General features: G+C 48.6%; 1 protein-coding gene across 5 annotated transcripts in view; it reads left to right on the plus strand.

Annotated features, from left to right (window-relative positions):
- The window catches only part of CAPN3 (calpain 3), a 46,991-nt gene that overhangs the window by 16,894 nt on the left and 11,812 nt on the right, over positions 1–18,285 (plus strand). For 3 of the 5 annotated variants that reach the window (XM_027572315.2, XM_027572316.2, XM_027572317.2), the window contains exons 2-10: positions 5,613–5,682; positions 7,289–7,407; positions 9,212–9,345; positions 10,098–10,266; positions 11,120–11,263; positions 13,149–13,232; positions 14,120–14,205; positions 16,410–16,487; positions 17,248–17,408. In XM_027572315.2, the coding sequence (XP_027428116.1) occupies positions 5,613–5,682; positions 7,289–7,407; positions 9,212–9,345; positions 10,098–10,266; positions 11,120–11,263; positions 13,149–13,232; positions 14,120–14,205; positions 16,410–16,487; positions 17,248–17,408 (1,045 nt within the window). The remainder of the gene's footprint in view (positions 1–5,612; positions 5,683–7,288; positions 7,408–9,211; positions 9,346–10,097; positions 10,267–11,119; positions 11,264–13,148; positions 13,233–14,119; positions 14,206–16,409; positions 16,488–17,247; positions 17,409–18,285) is intronic. The other 2 variants (XM_027572318.2, XM_027572319.2) reach the window with 2 other exon arrangements.

Below are 18,285 nucleotides of genomic sequence, written 5' to 3' on the forward strand. Positions count from 1 at the left end.
TAGTTTTTGCTGAAAGCCAGACATGTTGTTTTCAGTAATAAGAAGTGAGATGGATAAGCCTTTGCCATGAGGATTTATGTTAGGCTGACTGGGAGTTGTGCAGTGTTTAATATCTCTTGTAGCTGCAGGGGCCAGAGCCTTCAAATTCTTCTAGTATTTTTGTTTTGCCCCTCACCCCACCCTCCTCTTGCCTTTGGACTTTCCTAAGTACTCCTTCTCAGGGTTTGCACCTAGAAGCTCTTTGGCTCTAAGTGGCTGTTATTACACTGAAGCCCTGTTGATGGGGTGTTAAGGTGGGAAGGGAAGTGTTCCATAACCTAATGACTAAATCTCCATCTTTTAATGGGCCTATGTGACCTTCATACACATTTCCCCATTGGTATAGCGTTTTTTCCCCTTCTTAGGTGAGAAAGGAAGGTTGGAGGGGGCTGAAAGGGGCACAGTGCCCTTCCCCCAACTTAGGTACTGGAAAAGAGGGGGATCTCTCTTAGACCTTCACCATGAGAACTTGGTGGGATTTTTGGAGGTAAAATCCATGACAGTATGTGTGGGAGTGGGGGAGGATCATCCCAAGACTGTGGCCTCCAGAAGTTTCTTACTCTCATGCTAGTCTACACTCAACCTCCAGAAATTCATCAAAATTACCAGTTAAGTGTTCCCACCACTTCATGGCCTTGGCAGCTTCTGTTCTAGATAAGCACATCTCGGCTGTAACTCTCTAGTTTCACTTGTGTCCATATTTCAGGGTGGTGGATTGCCCTGCAACCTCAGTTCTCTAATGGGTCCAAGCAAAGATGCTGATTTTCAGTTTGTTCAGCTTTTTCTTGTGGTAAGGACAAGGGTGATGACTTTCAAGCTCTTCACATGTTGGAACTGAACCAGAAGTCCTCCACATATATCTACTTTAGCCCATCCTTTTAAGTGTATGTTTCTATGATTTTATAATGCACAGTATATGTTAGGACAATCAATATACACATATACAATTTAAAACCAATAAGAATATTTACATAGGGTTGCATGTTCAACATATTTTACTGATGGAGGTAAACAATAAAAGTTTGGAGTCACTGTGCAAACCATGGTACCCAAGAACTGAGGAAATGGTTATCTGTTGCTCATTGCTGGGACTCCATCATTGACAGATCCAGTCTCCAGGCTAAATTATAGCCAAAGGAAGAGCTAGAAATCTTAGGTCCCCAAGTTAAAATGACAGAGCTGGGACCATTTACCCTTTGTTCATATTAGCCAACATAAACAGGTCTCAGACCCTCTACGGGGTATTTACATAGTGTTTTTAAGTAAGGAGAGAGGGAAAAGTGGGTGGTAGGGCGGGGGTATCTAGGCAAATCAGTGCTTGTTTATGAATTAACCTTCAATAAGCTTGGTAACTGATCCTCACCAAACAGACATCTTTTACGAGGACAAACAGTTAAGAGCCTCTAGGTTGTGGGTTTCCTGGAGGGCAGGCAGGGATGATTTCCCATTTTTATTGTATCCTTAATTCCCCTAGCTCTGTACATACTTGGGGGCTCAATTAATGTTTGGTGAACTGTAGCTAAGGTGGTGTTGAAGGTAAATGTGGTATATTGGGGAATCTACTACTGCAAAAAACCTAACTCCATTCCAATACCTGGACCTCCAAATAGATGGACGAGATATCAGAGTAGTTGCTGCTGCCTTTCCGCGTAGCCAGGCCTGGAACTGGTGGGCAGGAGGATGATGAAGTGTGCCTCTGAATGCATATCCCAAGGAGAAGCTAGACCTGCAACAACTAAAAACTGTAGCTACAAGTTGGGTATTTGAGTCACTATATAATGTATTCCTTATAGCAGGGGCAGAACATCCAGTAGTCAAGGGTTTCAGTGGGCAAGTAGGAGAGGCCCAACTCAAATTAGCTTAAACCAAAAAAAAAAAAAAAACCCCTCATAGAATTTGAATGTTCAAGGGTGATGTTGGATTCAGACACACCTAAATCCAGCCCTCAAACCTTGTCATCAAGACACAGCCCCTAATAGCATCTATCTATAGACCTATCATCTGTTTCTCTATCTGTCCCCACCTCCTTTCCCTCCCCCCAGCCCCATCTGTTTCCTCTGAGTTGGCTTTAGTCTCAAGCAGACTAACTTCGCAAGGGGCAAAGGTGTCACTGGCAGCCTCAGGCTGACCTTCTACCAGTTTAGCAACCATAGCAGAAGAATGTACAGTGGACTCTCGTGTAAGCTGCCTGGGTCCACTTTATACGTGGATTTTTTTTTTTATAAATCCAGTATAGTACTGTAAATGTATTTTCTCTCCCTTATGATTTTCTTTTTTTTTTTTTAAAGATTTTATTTATTTATTTGAGAGAGAGAATGAGAGATAGAGAGCACGAGAGGGAAGAGGGTCAGAGGGAGAAGCAGACTCCCCGCTGAGCAGGGAGCCCGATGTGGGACTCGATCCCGGGACTCCAGGATCATGACCTGAGCTGAAGGCAGTCGCTTAACCAACTGAGCCACCCAGGCGCCCTCCCTTATGATTTTCTTAATAATATTTTCTTCTCCCCAGCTAATGTTATTGTAAGAATACAGCATAGGATACATATAACATACAAAATATGTGTTAAGCGACTGTTTAGTCATAAACAGTTATAAAATCATTTGATTTTGATTTTATAATAAGCCTTCCAGTCAAGAGTAGGCTACTGGTATTAAGCTTTTAGGGAGTCAAAAGTGATATGTGGATTTTTGATTGTGCAGGGGTCGATGCCTCCAATCCCAGTGTAGATCAAGGGCCAATTATATATATTTTTTCTCAATAGTTACAACAAAAGTCTTAGTGGATACCTCATTGACCCAGATTTGGTCATGTGCCCATCCCTGAACCAATCACTCTCACTCACTAGTTGCCCCTACTATATGTCTAGAGCTGGGTGAAGGGGGAAGCTCACCAGAAGGGTGTGATTTGACAGTGGAGCTGTTCCCCAGTGAAAAGGTGAGCTATAACCCTGGGAGAAGGGGATTTTTCAAGGAAGCAAAACACTGGGGAGACCAAAAAACATGTTCGCTATCCCTTACTTGGCTTCTTTTTAAGAGGAAGGAGTCTTGGAGCACCTGGGTGGGTCAGTTGGTTAAGTATCTGCCTCAGGTCATGATCCTGGGGTCCTGGGATCCAGCCCAGCCTCAGGCTCCCTGCTCAGCGGGGAGTCTGCTCCTCCCTCTCCCTCGGCCCCTCCCTCGCTGCTTGTTCTCTCTCACTCAAATAAGTAAAATCTCTAAAATAATAATAATAAAAAATTTTTAAATTTTATTAAAGAGGAAGGAGTCTTGGTCTGGAATAATGAGTTTTACCTTGCCTTTGTGGGAAATGGTTTTTAAAAACCACAATCTGGGGGCGCCTGGCTGGCTCAGTCAGTAGAGCATGTGACTCTTGATCTCGGGGTTGTGGGCTCTATCCCCATATTGGGCAAGGAGCCTACTTAAAAAATAATAATAAAATCTTAAAAAAAAAACCCACACACAACACAATCTGGATGTTGATGTTCTCTTTATTACCAGATTGTTACTGCTTCTAGTTTTTTGGGGGGATTTTTTTGGTGGGGGTTGTTTAGTTGTTTTCAATGCAGAGAGATAGGAAATATTTTCTTAGGAAAAAAATAAATCATGAGTTATGTTTATATATCTAATTCAACCCTAACATTGCAGAGTTGTTACTTAAATCATTTGATTTTATAATATTACATATTTTCTCTTATGGTAAAAAAAATCTTGGTACCTAATGACATTAATATAAGTTCTTATTTATCATATAGCATACAGGTCAAACTTTTGAAATAGTGACATTATTATTATTTATGATTCATATTTCTTTATGATTTGGGTTTTTGACCTTAGGATATATCCCAAAAGGAATAAAGAGTCAAAATATTACATTTTAAGTCACTTGAAATAATTCTTTTTATGTGTGTGGTCATGTCACCAACTTGATACGCAGTTAAGCTCCTTTGCTTCAATTTGCTTTCAGCTTTTACAAACTGTTTTTTTAAAAATTGTCTTTCTTGGGGCGCCTGGGTGGCTCAGTCGTTAAGCGTCTGCCTTCGGCTCAGGTCATGGTCCCAGGGTCCTGGAACTGAGACTCGCATCGGGCGCCCTGCTCAGCGGGAAGCCTGCTTCTCCCGCCCCACTCCCCCTGCTTGTGTTCCCTCTCTCGCTGTGTCTCTCTGTCAAATAAATAAATAAAATCTTTTTTTTAAAAAAATTGTCTTTCCTTTAATTTTGGCTTTAAGAAAAAAGTTTTTTTAAGTAGGGCTCCATGCCCAACATGGGGCTTGAACTCATGACCCTGAAATCAAGAGGAGCAACACTCTAGGGACTGAGCCAGCCAGGCACCGCTTGGCTTTTAATTATGTACAAATTTACTTGGTTCCTAAGTCAAAACTCTTTTCACTTATATTCAGTTTTACTTCCATCCCTATTCCCACCACGTTATTCCCTCCCTCCCCCTAGAGGTAACCTTTTTATGAATTCTTGATTGGGGTTTATCCTTCCATTGCATTAAGAGTTTCAGACAAGAGGTGCATACGGTGTGACCTAAGCAAGACTTTGCATCCAGTAGGAGGGAGCGATCCCCGAGCGCAGGGAGCTCCTACTCACACGGGTATATGGAGTTGTCATGGGGGCTGGCGTGGGGAGAGAGACACGCGCACACGCACAAGGAGATACAGAGCGAGAGAGAGGGCTGGGTCACAGGGATAGCAAGCCTTCTTCAAGCTCTGAGGAACGGTGTTAAAACCAAAACAAAGAATCTACAATTATTTCAAAATTTTCGGAGTTAAAAAACAAAGCGTAAGTCATAGAAAGAAAAAACAAGAGCGCCCTCTGTTGGCCGCTGTTGGGCTGCACATAATCTGTAGTAGCTGAAAACTGCCGGCCGGGGCGGTTGCGTACTGGGTTAGCTTGAGGAAATAAATGTGCCCTGGGGCTCCCTGATCTCAGCTCTCAGCTCAGGTCTTGATCTCTTAGAGTCGTGAGTTCAAGCCCCGAGTTGGGTGCCATACTGGGTGTGGCGCCTACTTAAAAAAAAAAATGTACCTTCAACTGACCAGGGGGCCTGCAGGGCCCACATCAAATTTCCTCTCTGCTCTCCCCAGCTCTCAAGTGCTACAGACCCTGCTGACTCTAAATATCTATGTTACCACATCTTGGCAAGAAAGATCTTTATTTTCCTTCCTGCACTTATTTTCCCGGCATAGAAAAAAAAAACAGCCATGCTTGCCGTTGTCCCTTGCCAAAGATATGACAGTAATGACATTGCCCTAACTCTCAAGGTATATCCTTACATAGATAGTATGTCCGTGTGTGGGAACAATGTAGAACAATGGGAAAAGGAGGCATGTTTCTGGCTTCCACCACTTATTAGCTGTGTGTCCTTGGGTAAATTCCTTAACCTCTCTGAGCCCTGGTTTCCTTGTCTGAAAAATAAGAATGATAGTATCCAATTCACAGCCTGTTTTGGGGGCTTAACTGAGCGGTGTGTACAACGCTCCTGATGTGGGATGTCAGCACAACATTACATAAGGAGCCTCAATAAACAATAGCTCCCACTACTGTCATTATTTCCTTTCTGTTTCACAGGAAATTTGTGAGAATCCCCGATTTATCATCGGTGGAGCCAACAGAACGGACATCTGTCAAGGAGATCTAGGTAGGCAAGTCCCCTGAGATCATATCCAGCCAAACAATCAAGGGGTGATTAAAAGGTGTGGTCCCTTTACGGGAAGTAAAGGGTCAATAATCTGGTTTTGGTCTTAATGCGTTTTGGGGAGGAGGCTTTTCTAACACTACTTCATGCCCATGTATGTATGTGCTGGTGATGGCTTCATTTACTTTCTGTTCCTCCCACATCTCTCATCAGTTCTTTGCCTCCTGTCACGGGAGCTATGCCTCGTTCTGCAGCATCCTCCCTAAAGTCTCAAGGACACTTGCGCACCCCACTCCGCAAGATAAAAGCCTTGCTTTTAACTGTACCCACTCCCTTAAAAGAGAGCTCTGAAACTCTGCGCACCAAGCACGTCCCTGGAATCTATATGGAATCTGTATGCACATGGAAAGTGCACTTGTAACTCACTCTCTTGTTGACAATGCCCCAGCGTCACTCCACATGAAAGGAGTCTTTCCACAAAGATGGCAGTTGCCATGGGATTCACGTCCAGTGTTCTGTCTGGGTGGTCAGCTTGGCTCTTCCACCAGACCTTCCTCTCAGGAAGTATTCTCTCCGGTGTGGACTGCGGGAAAGCTCTGCGAAGCAAAGTTCGAGAGAACATCAACAGGCATAGTTTAAAACTTGCGGGGAAAGAGCATCCAAACCCAGTGAAATGAACTTGGCTTATTTGGCCCCAGAAAGAGAGGCTGAGGAGGTTTTCAGTATCTGGGTTCCTGCACCCGGGGGAAGGCTGCCTACAGAGCCCTGGGCAAGCTCATAATCTGGACCTTCTAACAGAAACTGTTTCAAAGGAGAGGCTTGCTTCTTCCGGGGGCGGGGAGAGATGGCGGCGGGGAGGGCTGCTGGCCACTCTTAGTCTTCCCTATGCAGGCTCAAGGATGCCATCACATCTGCACATCCAAACAAACCCATCCTCCTTAGAGGGCAGCTCTGTGACTGCGAGTGTACCAGGCATGCCCCCTAGGCATTCTCTCTCTCTCTCTCTCTCTCTCTCTCACACACACACACACACACACACACACACACACACACACACACACAGCAAAATGACTACACACCATGCTCTGCCAGAAAGGAAGTTCAGGGAATAAGAAAATATCCCCACCTCATTCCATTGTGAGCAATGTCTTCATGCCCCCTGTAAAGTGGTTGCAGGGCAGCTGCCTAACCGACTTTCCTTCCAGTACCAATGGGCTTGGCCAATGGCTCTCAGATGCTCAGCCTCCCCCGAAGGGGAGAAATGCACTCACGTTGCAAAGGTCTGGGCAGTGCAGATTTCATACGGGTGTTAGGAGGAATGACCCAATGTTGACCTGTGTTGACCTACTGCTCTGTCTTCCTTGAGGCCCCAAAAGGAAGTGAGCTTATATTACAGATGGAAAAATTGCCTACAGCCTTCAGGAAAACCGGTCAGAAGGGAGTAGGTTACCCTGACCGCATTGCCGAGGGACCGCTAGCAAACTGCTCTGGGTCAACACCTCTGGAAATAGGACAGTGAACACTAAGTGAACTCGTTCAGCAGAAGGGTCAGCTGGGATGGGGCCTTTTTCCTCCCCGGACGTAACCCCTGCCCTGTACTTGCCTGCAGGGGACTGCTGGTTTCTCGCAGCCATTGCTTGCCTGACCCTGAACGAGCGCCTGCTTTTCCGAGTCATACCCCACGATCAGAGTTTCACCGAAAACTACGCGGGGATCTTCCACTTCCAGGTGAGGGAACTGGAGTGTGGTTAAGAGGCCCAGCTGCTGTCCACCCAGCCCCGGTCTCCTGGCTTTGCCTTCCCAGCAGCTTCAGGAAAGGTTCCACCCACACCCTCCCTGCCTTGGCCGTGGGCAGGGACCCCCTTAAGGCCTCAGGCCTGCGAGGAAGCAGTTGTTTATCTCTGCCCCCTTAGCCTGTCTTCCCCTGCCCCCCCCCACCTTCCGCTGTGCCCCAGAAAGGCAGGAAGACATCCTGTTTGCTGGCCTGTGGGTCTATTTTTGCCTCTCCAGCTGGCTGGCTGCTACGGTATTACCCACAGCCCTTCTCAAGTAGGTCCCCAGCTACTAGCAATGGGAATTCGTAAGGCCCTTTGGTTCACGAAGGAAACAACAGGCGCCCTGCGTGATTATGGCTGCTTTTCTTGTTGCCCTTTAAGGTGGGTCTATACGACCTCTCGCACTCCCCTTTTCTAGGCCCTGGAAGGAAAGTCTGGTCAATCTGGGGACCAGGCTTCTGGTTCGGTCCCTAAATGAGTCTTTGGTTTCCAGACTCAATTAAACCACTGGAAATTTTCTAGATCCAAATTGTCCTGTCAGAGAGCCAAATCCTGGTGCTGGCCCAGCACTGAAGTGAGCTCCACATGTGGGGATCCAGCAGAGGCTGGGGTTCTGAGGCATCGATCTGTTTCCAGCCCTGGAAGCTCCTAATGTCCTGGAACTGACCTGAATCATCACTTGGTGTACCTGCTGATCTTGTACCTCAGCACTGAAGGCCTCAGAAAAGGTCCCTGATCAGGTTCAGGTTCACAGTCCTGCTGCCCTCTGAGCATGGGTAAGGCAGCCAGGTCCTCATTTTTGTTTCTCTCCTGGGCCATCAAGCTGCTAAGTATTCCTCTGATATTTCAAGGGTCTTATGCCTCGAGGGTCATATATAAAGACCAGATAGATTTTTGCCCTCTTTTCAATAAAGGAAAAAATGTCATTAGAAGGAGATTAAACCATATTTGGCCTTCCTCAGTTAAAACTGATTTGTTCAAGAAAGAACAACATCCAGGGGCTTCTGGGTGGTTCTGTCGGTTAAGTGGCCGACTCTTGATTTTGGCTCAGGTCATGATCTCAGGGCCATGAGATTGAGCCCCATGTCGGTCTCTTTGCTCAGTGTGGAGTCTGCTTCAGATTCTCTCCCTCTCCATCCAGCTCATGCTCTAGCTCAAATAAATAAATAAAACCTTAAAAAGAGAGAGAGAGAGAGAGAGAGAGAGAGAGAGAGAGAGAACAACATCCAGAACTGGAATTAGTAGACGATGATCCTGTTATGGCCAGAGTATATTCTGGGGCACTTCCCTCTTCCCTGTCAATCTTTCTTCTTCAGCAGCAATTTCTACCTTGTTTGTCATCAAGAAATCTATAATCAATACATCACCTTCACCTAGACCAGTAGTTCTCAACACTGGCTGCACACTAGAGTCAGTTAAAATACCTAAAATACAATACATAGACCCCACTCCAGACCTACTGATCAGGAGAATGAAAATCTCAAGTCCTCAGATATGCACGGAGCACCTACCAACCCCAGGACGGGGCTGGACTGTGTGGAAGAGATAAAGTGGTAGGTACCTCACTTTCTGCCCCCGAGGAACTCACAGTCCAGTTAGACAAAGATACACACACCCCAAGCCATAAGAGCATGGGCAAGCACCAAGGCGCAGAGTGGAGGAAATGCGACTGTTTGTCAAAGAGACTCTAAGGAATGTGGAGTAGAGACACGTTTCCCAAAGGTGATCTGACAATGTGACTTGTTGCTTTTGTGCAGTTCTGGCGCTATGGAGACTGGGTGGATGTGGTTATTGATGACTGCCTGCCGACTTACAACAATCAACTGGTTTTCACCAAATCCAACCACCGCAATGAATTCTGGAGTGCTCTGCTGGAGAAGGCTTATGCTAAGTAAGACAACACTTTAGGTTGTGAGGCAGGGCTAGAGGTGGGGGGGCTGCAAAATCCAGTCAAAGTCCTGTCACTAGAGGAGGTATGTGTGTGTGTGTGTGTGTGTGTGTGTGTGTGTGTGTGTGTGTGTGTGTTCAACTGTGACCCAAAGTCAGAGACAATCGGATCTAGGAAGCAATGGCTCAAACTAAAAACACTATATTTAAGAGGAGAATGAAGACATGTGTAGAAAATCTTTAGATGTGGTTTCCCATAGTGAGCACTCTAATTCTGCCTTTAGAATTAAAGGTCGGTGTTGCAAGTCTTGGATCTGAGCATTCTATCTCTGAAGCTCACATCCCAGGGTCTTGCTTGGCTCAACCTCCTGACCTTGCAGTATATTAATAAGGTCATGTTATCTCTCAACTTCGAAGCTTCACCGCAGCTACTACTAATGGCTTTAATGGAACCCTTCCGTAGGGTTTAGGGTATGGTGGAAAGAGAACTCTCAGGAGGTAGGAATAGCTGGGTTCTAGTCCCAGTGCTTCTGGGTCTCTGGTGCCTTGGGCAAGCCACTTGTTGGCCTCTGGAGCTCAGTTTTTCCAGTGTGAAGAAAGGGAGTCATAGTATCCATCCCATTAGCTTACAGGGTTGTTGGGGGATTAGATAAGAAAACATCACAGGACCCGAGAGTAAAATTCTGGTGGCATGGCACCCGGGTCATGTCTCCTGGAACCCTGTGACCTCAGACTGGTCTTCATTCTCTCTCCAAGGCTCCATGGTTCCTACGAGGCTCTGAAAGGCGGGAACACTACTGAGGCCATGGAGGACTTCACAGGAGGGGTGACCGAGTTTTTTGAGATCAAGGATGCTCCCAGAGACATGTACAAGATCATGAAGAAAGCCATCGAGAGAGGCTCCCTCATGGGCTGCTCCATTGATGTAAGTCTGGGGTGTGGGATGCAGGGCAGGGAGCTGCCGACTGTCAGGAAGCCTGTCATGTGATGAAGAGCAGCATAGGGCTTTCCTCCAGGACAGGGTGGATGTTTTGTTTTAGGAAGCAGGCACTGGCTCTCAACTTTGAAAATTTCTCAAGGAAGAAGTGTTCCTGGGGATTTTCACCAAAGAGATGGGGCAAAGACATTCCAAGCCCTGGACTTTAGGTAGAAATAGGTCCAGAGGCCTGCGTCAGCACGGGCCTCCTGTAGTCAGTGGGGTTCGGCCTCAGCATGGCCCAATCAAGCTGGCCACATATCTGGTTCTGGACCAGAGCCCGCCATTCCCCAAGACAGCCTCCCAGTCCCTGAGCTTTGGTCTTGTCTCTCTTAGGACGTGGACTTTGTGTTGTAATCTGAGAGACGCTTGGCCAGCAGGCATGGCCTCGGTGTGGCAGAGTGGTGTGAACCGAGACGGGGGCCAAGGGGAAGGAGATGGTAGGCTGGCCAGGCCTCCTGACTTTCAGGAGACACACCTGCCCTGGAGGCTGCTTGGTGTGTAACAGTCTTGGCACCTTCCATCACTGAGGAAGGGGCCCAAGCTGAATTCCTGAATTTCCTTCCTTTGCCCGTACTCCAAATGGGTCCAAAAGCATGGGAAGATCAGTTAGCATTAAACACCCGTAGATGAACATTTTCTTTCTGTATCACTTTTCTCCATCTTGTCTCCATTCATGCTGTTTCTCTCTCTTTTCCTTGTCTGTCCCCGTCCTTCTCTCTGTCTCCTTCCCTTTCCATCACCCTCCCTTGTTTGCTCTCACTCCCTCTCCTGGACTGTCCTTGTTCCCATCGGGCGTCAGGATGGCACAAACATGACCTATGGAACCTCACCTTCTGGACTGAAAATGGGGGAGTTGATTGCGCGGATGGTGAGGAATATGGATAACTCGCAGCTCAGGGACTCAGACCTCGTCCCCAGAGGCTCAGATGACAGACCGACCCGGGTGTGTACACCTCCAGCTTTCAGGACTGACTACCCCTCTGGCCTGCATGACCCGGGCCTCCTGGTGTTAGATTCCCCTTAGCAGCCAGTGCCTCCCACACTGACCTCTGCATGGGCCTCCCAAGGGTCTGGGTTGGAATAACTTGCCCGCTCCAAGGCTCCTGAAGAAGGTGGGAGAGACCGGATCTGGAGGGAATCTCTGTGGGAGTTCCTTCATACCCGTGGTCCTGGCAGTTTCTCTGATAACAAATTAACAAGCGGAAATACAAGAGAGACTTCACTTATTTTAAAATACTTCTCCTCTTCTAATTCATTCAGTTGTTCCTTCAACACATATTTATTGAGCTCCTACTGAGTGCCAGACACTCCTTCTAGTAAACAAACAAAATAGTTTTTGTTCACTAGAATAGTCTCTTCCCTCATGGAGCTATATTCTAGTACTTTCGGAAGTAATGCACGTTCGCTGAAGAATACTGCCTGAGCCATCCAGAAAAGCACAGAGGAAAAATTAACCTACATTCTCTCCCATCTAAAGGTAGTTAACTCTAAGGATCTAGTATACATCCATCTAGGATTTTTCTTTGCATACAGTTCATCTAAATGTTTGTTTTTAAAATCTCATACTCTTTGTAGTTATGCTTTTCTCAGCCAGCTTTATGTTCTTAATATGCCAATATGAATTATATTGTTAATGTGTCTCCTAAAACATTTTTTGGTGGCTGCACAGTATGCTGACATACAGATAAGTTATAATTTATTAACCCCATACCCTATTTTGGAAAATTGGATTGTTTTCTCTTTCTCGTGTTGGCTATTATTTTTAAATGCTATCATGAAAACATCCTAAGAGATGCGTCTTTGTGCATGTTGTGATGATCCTTTGGGACAGATTGCCAGTGGAGGATTGGCTAGGTGTGCATAAGTAATGCCAAAGGAGTCGTTGCAGGTGGTTTCCCAGGTCTAGACTTGAGGGATGTGTGGGTCTCCTGCCCCATCCCTTTCTATTCAGCATGATCTGGGTCATGTAAGGACTGAGATGTGGAAGAGGCTAAGATGCCAAAAAGCCCCGGCTCCACCCACATCCCTGAGCTTGGAAAGGCTCACGATCTGCACAGCCCAGCATGGCTGCCGGAAGCTCTTCTTAAAGCTGTCACATTACCAGGCAACGTGAAGCCACAGAGATATGGTCTAGGGCTCACTGGGCGTTGGAGATCCTACCCCTCGGCCGAGCATCTCCTGGGGCTGCCACTTGGGAATTTCTGCAAATGAAAAAGCTTCTCCTGCCTCTTAGGCTGAGTCATGTCTGAGCAGGACTCGCCTCTGGCCTCCTCCAGATTCCCCTCCCTGGGCACTGTGACTCTTGATTTCTCAAGTATCATGTTCTTGGTGGGTCTGGAGGACATGAGGGGATATACAGAAAGGAGGTTAGACCTATATATTTCATCTAACCTCTTTTCTCACTTCCTTTCTCTTCCGGGAGGAATCAGCTCTGGGTGGGCTCAGGGGATGGGGGGAGCCTGAGTCCCAGGGCAGCCGCCATCTGTCCCTGTTCCTCCTCTGAAGACCGCAAGAGATCCAGAAAGGAGGGGCGGGGGTGTTCTCGCCTACCTCGACATCGTCCCAGCCTCACGTAGATCTCCAATGGTCAGAACAGACCTTTTCAGGGCCACCAGCTTGAGGGGAACCACTGGTCTCGGCTGTGCCTTCTTGCCTCTCTGAAAGGGCCGGCAGTGGTCCTCGCATGGTCGGGAGGCCCCCTTTCAGAGCACGGAGGAGTCCTTGTCCTCACAGAACCTGGAAAATTACCTCATGTGCACTTTGTCTCAGAGGAGACAGAACTTCTGCCCCCCCAACCCCTGACAGGCTGTCTGGTTTTTGCTCCACAGACAATTGTTCCGGTTCAGTATGAAACAAGAATGGCTTGTGGGCTAGTCAAGGGCCATGCCTACTCTGTCACTGGGCTGGAGGAGGTGAGGCTGGTGCGGTGGGCGGGCTTGGGAGCCACTTGGGTCACCTCCCGGAGTCAGGACTTAGCTTCCTGGGCCCCTTCACCTCTGCAGAGCCTGCCTCCTCTTGGGGCGGGGCAGGAGGGAGGGCGGGGCGGGTGTTCTGCTCAAGGTCTGGGTCCGGCGCCTGTGGCTGGAGGGCCCCGCCGCCCCCACCCTGGGATGGGTAAGAGGTGGATCTTGCCACAAGGTGGCGCTCAGATCATCTTTGCTTTTAGTGCTAAAGATGGCAGTTTTCCCCAACATTTCCAGGGAACAGATAGAAAGCGCTTTGGTTTTATGGAATTGATTTCACGGGTTCTCGTGTTTCCTGTTCTCTGGGAGTTGAACAGTTACAATATTTTGCTCCTGGCACGTCTGGCTGGAGACAGGAAACTTGTCAGGACCACTGTGCACAGCTGGGCAGGCTGGGCCCCATCCACAGGGATGGGCAGAGACTGGAGGAAGGGGCACCTTTTTCTAATTGGTCCACCTATGGGGGCCATTTGTCTGTAGTCCCTCAGCCGGCAGGGGTGTTTTGTTGTTGTTGGTTTTTTTTTTTTCTAATTCAAACAGAGACGCCTAGTGTGCTAGACTGGCCCCACAAAATACACCCTCCCTCCTCCCCTCAAGCTCATAATGGCCGGGAAAATCACTTCTTAGTAGATAGTCAAGCCCGGACCGCTGCAGACTCAGTCTTAGGGTTCTGACATTCCCTCTGCCATTCCACAGACAGCCTCTGATTAGTCTCCTTGACCAGGACCAGGCAGTACAGGATTCTCTCCCTAGCCCCATCCTAGCCCTCAGGGCAAGACCGAAAACCCCCTTTCCAGGAAGGCCCAGACCAAAAGAGCTTTTTCTCTTTGTCCAAGGCCCTGTTCAAGGGAGAGAAAGTGAAGCTGGTGCGGCTGCGGAACCCCTGGGGCCAGGTGGAGTGGAACGGCTCCTGGAGTGATGGGTAGGTGAGGGGGGCCCGCAGAGCCCGGGGCCAGGCTGTGTTGGATACTGCACCATAAGAGTCCTACAAATGCCTCGTCTAAAATTACCCTCAAAACCCATGATCCGCAGAGGGGAAGAGGGGATGTGGGCTCCAGGGAAGGGCCTGCAGAGGAGCCAGGGGAGCTGGGGATCCACAGACCCCACTGATGGCCATTGGCTGAAAAGGAAAGATTCTAGAAAGCATGGGCTAGGTCCAGGTAGAATCAAAGTTTGAAGGCAGGGGTCTGGACTAGAGTAGTGATTTCCCTTCTCTGTTTCCTTCTTTGTAAAATGGGAACAATGTTACCACTTACGCGGTGAGCTGGAGAGTGCCTAGCCAGTGCTAAGATTTCCTCTCTCTTGCTGCCCCTGAAAGATCTTGCCCCTTATCACCCAGAGGAGTGAACTGGGTGCTGCAAAAGTAACAAACACAGGCAAGTTATATGATGGCTGGAAAATATTTACAAAGCTTTCAGAGTGCACCCAGTCACCGGATCCCAAATGCCTCACTAAGTGGGGGGTAGCCCCTCGGGCTCTTTCATTCCCGAGAGGACATAGCAGGACTGGGTCGCTGCATGAGGACTCTTCAGCCCCTGGGCTTACCTCCACCCACGGCACTAGCATTGCTGGTTCATTCGGCTCTATCCTTCACTTAGTTATCACCGAGCACCTGCTGGACAGCAGGCACAGGTCTGGGCACTGAGGATATTCCCTGAACAGGCAGCCTCCCCAGAGAGACTGGGGTAATCTGCTGACTCTAGTCTTTTTACTGCCTCTTGCAGACATTCGCGGCATTCCTTCCCTCAGCAGTGAGACAAATTGTCACTTCCTCTGTGCCCAGGTGCTACTACCTAGGGACTTAGAAATGAACAGAGAGACACAGGCCCTGCCCCTGTGGACTTTAAGTTCCAGTGGGAAGGACAAAACGACCTCTAATAAGGAAGATGAAGGTCCCAAAGAGGGAGTCCCTCACCTAGTTTGGGTGGGATAGGAAGAGTAGAGGAAGGTCGCCGGAGAGAGCCACATAGGACTTAGGCTCTCTGCTCTGGGTAAGGCCCTCGGAGCCCCGTCAGCGGTTCGCTGGCCCAGGTCACCCACTGGGACCCTCGCTGTGTTCTCTAGCCCCATAGTTTGGTATCCAGCCTTAACCCACATCCTGCCAATGCCTCCCTGCTGGGAGTGCTGACAAGTGGGGCCCATCTCTGGGTCACTCAAAGAGACCACCCTCCCTGCTCTAGGTCCCTCCTTCTGCTCTCTGGAACCTCAGTTTCTCCTCGAGCATTCCCTGACCCCAAGCCCTTCCTCAGTCCCTTCCCTTGCCAAGGACAACCCAGTTTAGCTTTTTTCTCCTCAGTGTGCCTGAAACACAAATGTGCTTCATTTCCTCCCTCCTGAGGAGAGTACAGAAAACCAGCCAGCCTTTAGAAACATGCAGCCAGGCTATTTCTTGAGGTGGCAGGAGAAAGGAAATGTTTACATGCTTGGTCTTCTTAGAACTCAAACAGTTATTTATTAGAGGGCAGGCGCTGGTCTAAAACTTTTGCATGCATTTTGAATGCATTTCATTCATTGCTCGTCGCAGCCCTCTAAGTAGATGATAATACTCATTCCCCTTTTGCAGTTGGGGAAACAGACGCTGAGAGGTTAAGTGACATGCTCAAGGTTACACAGCTAGTACTGGTATTATTAAATGGAATCCTGGGGGGCGCCTGGGTAGCTCAGTCTGTTAAGTGTCCAACTCTTGATCTCAGCTCTGGTCTTAATCTCAGAGTTGTGAGTTTAAGCCCCATGTTGGGCTCCCTGCTGGGCATGAAGCCTACTTAAAAAAAAAAAAATTCTGAAACTAAATGGAATCCAGTTAGTCTATTTCCAGAGGTCAGCTCTTAACCTTTAAAGTGTGAGGAGGGATAAAAACAAACAAACAAACAAAAAAACTGAGCCATAGAGGGATCAAGCCCTTACAAACCCATTTAAGGTCTTATTCCTGCGGATGGTGAGAAGCTATTATTGGGTTTTACACTGAGGGAGTCAGATCAGATTTTCATTTTGATGCTTCATGCTTGCTGCAATTTGGAGGCGGGCTAGTCTTTCAACTTTTTCATATTTCTCTTGATACCTCCTGCACCAACCTACATCAGGCCTCCCCTTCTTCTTCCTTCCCTAATTCCTCCATTTTCCCTCCAGTTGGAAGGACTGGAGCTTTGTGGACAAAGCTGAGAAGGCTCGTCTGCAGCACCAGGTCACTGAGGATGGAGAGTTCTGGTGAGTCCAAGACCCAGGAGGCCCCGAAAGGTAAAGGATGAGGTGGGGAGCTGAAATCTCAAACCTCAATCCCCAGAAAGAGGCCATCAGACCCCAGCCCTCAGGAGATCTGGGCCCTGTTCTCCTCCTCCAGTCCAAGGCCCAGCAAGGATGGGGTTCTGAGAGGAGCTGACCAGGTCACAGTGGTGACTGAGCCTGGGACCAAGCCAGCATGATGTGGCTCCTGCCTCACCTGTGCCCCTCTGTGGCACATGCGGCTCCAGCTACTTGCTCCCTGGCCTTTGCAGAGCTGTCTTCTGAGCCAAGGCAGCTCTACTTTGCTCACCCAATGCCACGCTCACCCTTCACTCAGATCATTTCTACTCAGCCCTCAAGTCTCAGCTTCCAGGGAACTTTCTTCAGGATCCCCCTGTTTTGCCCAGGCCTGGGATTAATTAGTGAGACTCATCACCCTCGAAATTGCTTGCTTAGTTGTCTGCCTCTCTTTCTGCTGAGCCCAGCACAGTGGCTGGGTCCAGTACGGAGGGACACAGTTCTATTGGAGAACTGAAGTGCTGCCAAGCTCTCCCATCAAGGACATAGAAGTTTGAGTCATTCCTGGAAGAGATGCTAGTTTGGGGTGGAGACATGAGAACAGTGTGTACCCTAAAAAGGAGAGACAGGGTCGTCTCCGGGCCCATCCCCAAGTTCGTCTGAACTGTCTGATCGTGCAGAGCTTGTCCCAGCCTCCCACATGGGTCTCTCTCTTCCAACCCCTCAGGATGTCATATGACGATTTCATCTACCATTTCACAAAACTGGAGATCTGCAACCTCACGGCCGATGCCCTGGAGTCCGACAAGCTGCAGACGTGGACAGTGTCCGTGAATGAGGGCCGCTGGGTGAGGGGCTGCTCTGCCGGAGGCTGCCGCAACTTCCCAGGTGGGAGAGGCTCTGGATGGGGGAGGGGCCGCGCAGAACCAGTTCCAGGGGGAGCTGAGTCCGTACTAAGTTCCCAGGGGTATCTTGTCTTATGAAACCCTCCCCATTTTACCGAGAAGGAGACGGCCAGGCTGAGGAGCGTGCAGTAGGGAGCTGGTAACAACTTTTAAGCAGGACACTGTGTCAGAACGATGCTGCATTCCTAATGCTGAGGATGGGGACTGAACCCAGAGTTAGCAGCGACGGCAAGGGTGCAAGCCAGAGATGATGAGAGCCGGAGCAAGTCCCAAGCAGTGGAGATGGAGGGAAGGGGGCAGGTTCAGGGGACAGAATATTGGGTGAAGTCCCTGAAGAGTGACTTCAAGTTTCCCAGTTTGGGGGGAACCTGAGGGGATGGTGTCAGTGTCGCAACATAAGACACACAGGAGAAAAAAACTCAGCGTGTTGTTGGCTTTTTGGTGGAGTTGGTCGTGGGCTTGTAGGGAGGGGAGTTGAGCTGGGGACGTGGGAAGTTTGAGGCCCCTGTAGAATATCCAGGTGAAGATGTGTCACAGAGAATTGGATGCGCAGATTAGAATGGTCCTTGGTTGTATGATTAGAACTCAACATATATTTGTGGGAGAGAGGATGGAAAGAAGAGAAGGAGGGAGGGAGGGAGGGAGGGAGTCAAATGCACATGGGGGCTGGGATCTGCATCGTCATTATGCAGGGACAGTTAAAAAGTGGGTAAGACGGCCTGGGGGCATAGAACAGTGGGGTGGGAGAGAGGCCTGAGCCCACATCCCGGGGACCAACAGCATTTCAAGGGCAGGCGAGGAAAGGGAAGCCATCAGCAGAGACTGAGAATCACAGTTCAGAGAAGGAGGCGGAGCCAAAC

The sequence above is a fragment of the Zalophus californianus genome, chromosome 6 (assembly GCF_009762305.2).
Source record: "Zalophus californianus isolate mZalCal1 chromosome 6, mZalCal1.pri.v2, whole genome shotgun sequence".
NCBI lineage: Eukaryota > Metazoa > Chordata > Mammalia > Carnivora > Otariidae > Zalophus > Zalophus californianus.